General features: G+C 34.7%; 1 protein-coding gene across 4 annotated transcripts in view; it reads left to right on the plus strand.

Annotated features, from left to right (window-relative positions):
* The window catches only part of aub (aubergine), a 48,982-nt gene extending 41,471 nt beyond the window's left edge, over positions 1 to 7,511 (plus strand). For all 4 annotated transcript variants that reach the window (XM_014354516.2, XM_089597592.1, XM_014354515.3 and 1 more), the window contains exons 2-11: positions 2,463 to 2,814; positions 2,926 to 3,022; positions 3,620 to 3,721; positions 3,822 to 4,030; positions 4,155 to 4,340; positions 4,431 to 4,601; positions 4,687 to 4,963; positions 5,037 to 5,392; positions 5,540 to 5,948; positions 6,208 to 7,511. In XM_014354516.2, coding sequence (XP_014210002.2) covers positions 2,545 to 2,814; positions 2,926 to 3,022; positions 3,620 to 3,721; positions 3,822 to 4,030; positions 4,155 to 4,340; positions 4,431 to 4,601; positions 4,687 to 4,963; positions 5,037 to 5,392; positions 5,540 to 5,948; positions 6,208 to 6,851 — 2,721 coding nt within the window. In that variant the 5' untranslated portion in view covers positions 2,463 to 2,544 and the 3' untranslated portion in view covers positions 6,852 to 7,511. The remainder of the gene's footprint in view (positions 1 to 2,462; positions 2,815 to 2,925; positions 3,023 to 3,619; positions 3,722 to 3,821; positions 4,031 to 4,154; positions 4,341 to 4,430; positions 4,602 to 4,686; positions 4,964 to 5,036; positions 5,393 to 5,539; positions 5,949 to 6,207) is intronic.
* Positions 7,512 to 7,991: the final 480 nt, after the last annotated feature.

Here is a 7,991-nt window from a genome sequence, read left to right on the forward strand (position 1 = left end):
CAAAAAATTTTAATAAGAAAAAAGTTAAAAGGTCAATTGTTGCCTGTTATTAACTGTGACTAGAACATCCTGATAAAAGTATAATTGTTCGTCTCCATCAATTATTCAACCCATTATGCATTTTGGAAGTCATGTCTATGCGAAATCTCTCAGGTTACTCAATGATTACCAATTCTCACCTCAGTGATCTAAGGCTATCCCTTGCCAAGCAAGCAAGCAATAATTCCCAAAATATAAGCCAGAAAAAAAAGTAACATTGTGTAGTCTAAGATATTATGTTCCTTAACCATGATGCACGTAATCTTGTTTAACCTTCAAGAGGATATTAACTGTTCTTTCCATGCAGCAAGATAATTAACTCATATTCTATAGATGTATATTAAGATGTGGGACCAGGACCATGACTGGGCCTGCAAGTGCTTGTGAATTAACGGGTCAAAAACCTTAGTGAGATTTTTTTATGTTTAAGTGACCCCATCACTAGAAATAAAAAATGAGGGTTAAAAACATTTTTGACGCATATAATCATGACCATCATTCTATCAGCGAATAAAATCATCCATTGTGGTTTCACTAGGTTCTTTCTACCACGAAAAATTCTTATAATTATTTTTCTGTAATAAATATCCAGCCACTGTGCAATGCCACACCTTGTATTTTTACATCATGGGCTGAACTACACATTCGCCTAAAAAGATTACCAATGTAATTAATTTATGTATTACATGTAATTTAAACTTGTCTGGAGTTTTTTTCCAAACAAACGTATCCATTTTGATTGACCAATCAGGAACGCTTCCATCATGTTGCCATGTCTGTCTGCGAATTTCAAAAGCTTTAAAAATATAAAGCATATTAACATCAAGAAACTCGTGAAACAATTTATATTTTTTATTTCAATATTTTCATTCCAGTTGTTTCAGTGACCAAACGCACAATTCATGAATATTTACTCAAAAAAAACTGACTTAATAGGTAATCATTCATCAATTGACGTATATGTATGTCTATGTCTATATATATCTCGAGCACGCGGTGGCTCAGTTGGCTAGGTCGTGGATTGGCACGCGGGAGGCCGTGATTCGATTCTCGGCCAGTGCGACTTTTCGGGCAAGTACCTTTGTGATTTTTGACATGTGCTTTTTCACGTCGCAATGCTCCTTCGAGGAGGGTTTTACCTTCTCGCAGCAAAAATTGCCTAATTTCGCCCTACTCCCCTCCTTTAACAGGAGTCCTCCCATTCCTTTTCTTGTCCCTTTCCCAAGTACTTAATGCCCATAGTAGTGCCTCTATTAAAGGAGCCGGACGTAGAGTACTACAATATAAATAAAAGAAATCTATATATGTCTGTCACTTTGAGGTGGATGCAGGGGATAGGTTTCAGTTTCAACTTTAAACTTGTATTTTTACATCATGGTTCAGCCCACCCTTTAAAAAGTTGGCTTCATAAGGGTGAGATTACATGTAGTCTGGCAGTCTGCATGACCATCTGTCGACAGTCACGTGACACTCATTCTTTTAGGAGATGATCATTACCATGCTGTAATAAATACATCACGTGGGCTCTTCAGCCACCTAACCGATCAACCAATCAGGAGGCTTGGAACAAACGTCTTCCATATTGGATTTTCCACCAATGAGCGTAGAGAGCGCGTTGTTTAACTACTTACACTTTATTGCTGGAAATAAATACAACTCACCTCGAAAAGCAGTATTAAATGAAAAGCTTCGTACGTACGATAACGTAAATTAGATTGCCAGAGATAAACAAAAAAACTGACTTCTAATGTTGAAATCGTTTAAAAAAAAGTTGTAAAATTTGTTTATTGAAACATTTAATAAACTTTATTGTATATTTTACAAATAACTAGATGATTATACATCATTATATTTATACGTAAAATAGTGCACCTAACAAATTTTAAACATATTATTTATCGAGGAAATTCTGTACCCTATACTCTTGTTTACTTGTAGCAGTAGTTAAAGAACGCGTTCTTTACGCTCATTCGTGGAAAATCCAGTATGGAAGGTCGCTTGTTCCAAGCCTCCTGATTAACTGATCGGTTCGGTGGCTGAAGAGCTCACCTTATGTACTTTTTACACCATGATCATTACAGAAGTCATAAGTAAGTGGTCAACAGTATCCATAAATCAGAACTGGCGGGTCCTAGCACCCTCTGAATTGAGCTTTACGCCATGTACATTCCTCATTACTTCATTATGTTATTTCTGTGTGTGTCACTCTAAAACTTAATTATCTGGCTTCTTGCACTAATTGTGGACTACTTGAGAAAAAAAAAATTTAGAGTTGAAATTTTCACTCGTTGAAAGTTTGAGCTCAACATTTCCTTACAAATACAAGAACAATAATGCATTAAGCATAACGCTATGAAAGAAATAATGGAAAAAATTCTATTAAATAATTAAGTACACAACTGATTTTTTTTTTTTTTTTCTAGACAATATTACGATTTGGATTACTACGAAAGGGATCGGGATCGTGACCGTGACCGCGATCGAGACAGAGACAGGGGTGACGAGATGAGCGACAAAAGAAGAGCTCGTGCAAGGACTGAAACTGACAGAAGAGATGAACGGGCGCGAGCCAGCAGCAGTAGCTCTGGTTATCAGTCGCCAAGGCCTGGAATATCTCAATCGCGACGCCCTGGGGGAGAACCTTACAGCCATTCAAGTGTCTCTTACTCATCTGGGCCGTCTTACGCAAGGCCCTCGCTGCCTTCTGATGAAGCAGCAGTAACCGCAGGTGCACCGTCTACTTCAGCAGCGGCTGGACCATCATCTTACTATCCGGTCAGTATAGCTCTGAAATTTATGAACTTGGCCTTATTTTATTTTATTGTGACTATATATGTAAGCTTATTTTACAATAATCTGTAATTTTCTTGTATATACGTACTTTAGACTACTGCACGTGGTGAACATTTGGGCTCAACTGAGCAGCACAGGCCGGCTATCACAGCGTATTCTGAAACTGCGTCGGAAACTGCTTCGGTTGCTGGTAACATATATTTGCTCATGCTTGGATTTTATACGCTTTGTTACATCGTTCCCTTGTTATAAAATAATTTATTTAAACATCAATGCCATCTTTTTCCTTTTTAAGAAGTTGTTCAAGTTATTGAAGAATGTGGAAAAAAATGTTTACCTTGAATATATGTTTTCTATCTGTACCTTTCGTTTATTTTTATCAACACTTACGTGCATGTACATCTATATGTAACCTACATGTTAATTTAGTATTTTCACGTATATTTATATTAAATTATATGTTGATACGTGAAATGATTAAGTATGGTCCAAAAAGTAGTTGATTTAATGTTTTTCTCGTTTGTTTATGTGAATGGATGCCTTAGTTAAAAAAATAAAAATGTTAATTCCAAATCATTGTTAAAAACGCTAGCTTACATTAAATTCGAATCTAAGTTAGCATTTTATGAAAAGCAATTTTGAATTTGGGAAAAAAATTTAAAGTGGTGTGTGTGTGTGTATGTGCGCGCGCGCACCTGTGTGTATGTGTGTGCGCGCGTGTTAAATTGATGATTTTGATTATTGATTAATTAACTTGTACGTTTATTCATACTTGCTCATGCATTAGGTTCTGTGGCTGGCTCAGAAGCAGCTAGAGGATCATTTAGAGGACGTCGAATGCTGCCAATGGATATTGTAACCAGGCCAAGACATCTCGTCACAAAGCAGGGTATTTTTATATTCTACATATATTACATAGTATATTGGGCATAATAATGGTATTTAAAAGATAAACTTTGGTTTTACTAATATTTAAATATAATTCTTAGGTGCGCATGGACAACCAGTATTACTGAAGGCAAATTACTTCAAATTGTTGAGTACCCCAGACTGGTGCCTTCAAAAATACCGCGTGGATATTGAGCCAGAAGAGGATCGTAATGTCATACGTAAAGGGTTGTTAAGGGCTCACAGACAAACTCTTGGAGCTTACATCTTTGATGGAACGTTGTTATATTCTACACGCATGCTACCTAAGGTAAATTATGTTCTTATCTCGAATTCGTAATTTATCATTACTTCAAACAATAATTTGTGTATTCGTTAACAGTACAGTGTGTCATTATTTTAAACATTTATCATTAGTCTAATTTTTTAAACAGCCCCTCGAATTGACGTCTCAGCGAGAATCTGATAATCAATTGATGTCAATAAAAATTCGTCATGTTGGACAGTTGAACAAAGGTGACTACGAGTATGTTGCGTTTTTCAACATTATAATGCGAAAATGTCTCGATCTTCTTGAATTGAAATTGTTAGGTCGTAACTATTTTGATCCACATAAGAAGGTAATAGAACTTGAAGTTATTGTTTTAACTCTATGAATCATTAAATATAATTTTTTTTATTGAATAAAATATTATCATGCATTTATTAAGACTGAGGTTAGAGAATATCGCCTTGAGCTGTTGCCAGGATACTTTACCTCCATTAGACAACACGAAAATGATATACTGATGTGTGCCGAAATTACTCACAAAGTGATGAGAAGTGACACTCTTCTTCACTTGTTAAAAGAGTGTTACCAAACAAATCCCCATGATTATCAGGTACCCTCAAACTTTTATGTTACACACACACAGGCACATTAATTCTCGATGTATTAACTTTGATTAAAAAAAAATTAAATTTCAGCGTGTGTACAAAAACACGGTCATTGGATCTGTTGTATTAACGTATTACAATGATAATTCATATAAAGTTGATGATGTCGACTTTTCAGTAACACCCAAGTCTACTTTCATGAAAAAAAATGATGAAATATCCTACAGTGAGTATTATAGAACGAGGTACAATGTTACTATTACAGAAATGAGACAACCATTGCTAGTGTCCAAAGCTAAAGCCAGAGATAGACGAGCTGGAAAATCAGAAATGGTTTACCTTATACCTGAGCTCTGTAAATGCACTGGTAAGTTAAAGTTGTCTGTAATTGTCAGTTGTTTCACGTTGAATTAAAAAAAATTTCACATTTTTCTGACTAGGGTTGACTGACAGTATGAGAAACGACAATAGGCTAATGAGTGCATTAGCTAAGTTCACTCGTGTGTCACCTGTTGATAGAATAAAAAAACTTATGAACTTTAATCAGCGTCTTCATGGAGTTCCAGCCATTGCTGCAGAAATTCAAAGCTGGAACCTAGAGCTTGACAGAAAGTTGGTTGATGTGCCAGCTCGCGTTCTGACATGCGATAAAATAATATATGGTGACAATAGTACCACACCGGTCAATACCAATGCCAATTGGACTGGTGATTTACGTTACCGTTCGATGCGAGTTAGCGGCTCTCTTGATGAGTGGGTGTTATTAGTACCCAACAGATTAAAGAGAGATGCTCAGGTAATTCTCTAATTGCTTATAAATCACACGTAGATGTCTGTGATCCAAACGTAGCCGATGTATATTTCGTACCAAGTACTCTTGTATGATTAATCATAATTATTTGTTTTTTTTTTTTTTTTTTTTTTTTTTTTTTTGTGCTTTCAGAATTTTATAAGTTCTTTGATCAAAGCAGCTAGTGGAATGAATTTTCGGATTAACTATCCCAAAATCATTGATTTAAGGGATGATAATCCTAGCACTTACGTTGAAACGCTCGAAATCGTCATGAGTAAAAAAGTGCCATTGTTAATCTTTTGCATAGCAAGCAATAATCGTCTGGATAGATACGCAGCTATTAAAAAAAAATGTTGCGTAGACAGGCCAGTACCCACTCAAGTTTTACTGGCTAGGAGCTTACAGAATAAATCGATTATGTCTGTTGCAACAAAAGTAGCTATACAGCTCAATTGTAAGATCGGTGGTATTCCATGGACTGTTGCGATACCACTCAATGGGTTAATGGTCGTAGGATTCGACGTGTGTCATGATACTAATTCGAAGACCAAAGACTTCGGTAATTGCCGCTCATTACAATACTTTACACATTTTTCAATGGTTCTTGTGCTCTTATATCTATAAATTATGATTAATGTAAACTGTCAGTTTTGGATTTTGGGGAAAAACAAAAATTTGTCAAATACTATGTTATATATTTAATACTAACTCTATACAGACACAGTGTCCGTATGTAAATTTATTATTATTTTAATGTCTGACCATTTGGGCTCATTACTCAGTTCATCAAAAATAAGTTCAAATTTGATTAATTTTAGGTGCAATGGTAGCATCTTTGGATTCCAACCATGGGAGGTATTTTAGTGCTGTAAGCAGTCACACATCTGGAGAGGAGCTGTCCCACGATTTGTCTGTTAACTTGCTGAAAGCTATTAAACAGTTTAAAGAAGTTAACAATACGCTACCTAAAAGAATCGTCATCTATAGAGATGGTGTTGGGGATGGACAAACCCACTATGTTGTGAGAAACGAAGTTGCTGAAGTCAAGGCTAAACTTCAGTCAATTTATGAGAATCCAGACGATCTGAAATTGGCCTACATCATTGTAACAAAAAAAATTAATACGCGGCTATTTTACAATGAACAAAATCCGAAGCCTGGAACAGTAGTGGATGATGTAATAACCGACCCTTCAAAGTATGATTTCTTTATAGTAGCTCAACAAGTCAATCAAGGTACCGTTACCCCTACAGCTTACAACGTCATTGAAGATTCGTTAGGTCTGGAAGTTGATAAAATTCAAAGATTGACGTATAAACTTTGTCATATGTATTTTAACTGGAGTGGCACTGTACGAGTACCTGCACCATGTCAATATGCCCATAAATTGGCTTTTTTGGTGTCTCAAGCTGTTCACCAACAACCTAGTACCTACCTTGAAACTCTTTTATATTTCTTGTAACTGATGCTTATTGGTTGATCTCCATTTTTTCATTCATTATTATCATTAGATTACTTTTAAAACATGCTTCATTTATTTTTTGTGGCTCTCAATATGTTTTTGAGCGGATATGTTAGCTTGTAATTTGTTACGTGAGATTTCTATCACAAATTATTTAAACTTTGGGGTAAGATTGTCAAAGTATCCACTGATGTGGCCTTCTTTTTATATCAATTAGTCTAAACAGTTTTCTTTTTTTCCATGGTGTTTTTTTTATTAATTTATTTCATTTTATTATTATTATTTTTTTGTAATAACGTATTTAACATTCATGCCTACGCATTCTACATTTTTATTTCTAAGTAATCATAATTCCATAGTAGTAAAAAAGCTTTCTGAGGAACCTGTACCATACCATTGCATAACATGTTTATACAACAAATAACTGTTAAAAAACACGAATGACTAATTAAATTCAACGAGCCAACTTTTTTCTGATAGTATGGGTTATGGTGATGCTAAATTTTTTTCTTTGGCAATCACAAAATTGTTCTCTTATGTAGTCATGTCTATTAAGTATTTTTTTAAAATAAAATTTATAAAAACTAAAAATGGTGTAACATTTGTACGAAAAAAAATATGTATATTAAATTTGAAGTTAAATAAATTTTTATACTAAGATGTTCATGACTACTTCACTATTAAATTAGAAAAAAAAACAAATTATGAATTAGATAATATCAAGACAAACATGTTTCTTATTTACGTACGACTCCACTTCTGGGACCGCATATAAGTAAAAGAAGCGGTGGAAAGGGACTCAGTTAAATTCATACATATACACATTTCCGCATGGATTTTATTTTCCAATGCAGGCAAGCTGCTTGCTTTCTTCAAAATAGGCAACGCAACTACTTGCGTTGCCCAAAAAGCACAATCAAAACAAAGCGTAATAACCTGTTTTCGGATCTTTCAGCAAATATTTTTACAGTATTTATTAATTTTGAAAGGACATACATACATTTTAGTAAACGGGTAACTATTATGATCATCCATTTATCATTGATTCAAAGCTAAAATCAACGTTGATTCAGCATTGAAGTTTTTGATAGGGAAGTCAATAACAGGAATAATAAGAATTACAGCGGAAATAAGTTTAAT

Source organism: Copidosoma floridanum, unplaced genomic scaffold (assembly GCF_036245765.1).
Source record: "Copidosoma floridanum isolate Cflo_tuat_1 unplaced genomic scaffold, Cflo_Japanese_pri ptg000034l, whole genome shotgun sequence".
NCBI classification, from domain to species: Eukaryota; Metazoa; Arthropoda; class Insecta; order Hymenoptera; family Encyrtidae; genus Copidosoma; species Copidosoma floridanum.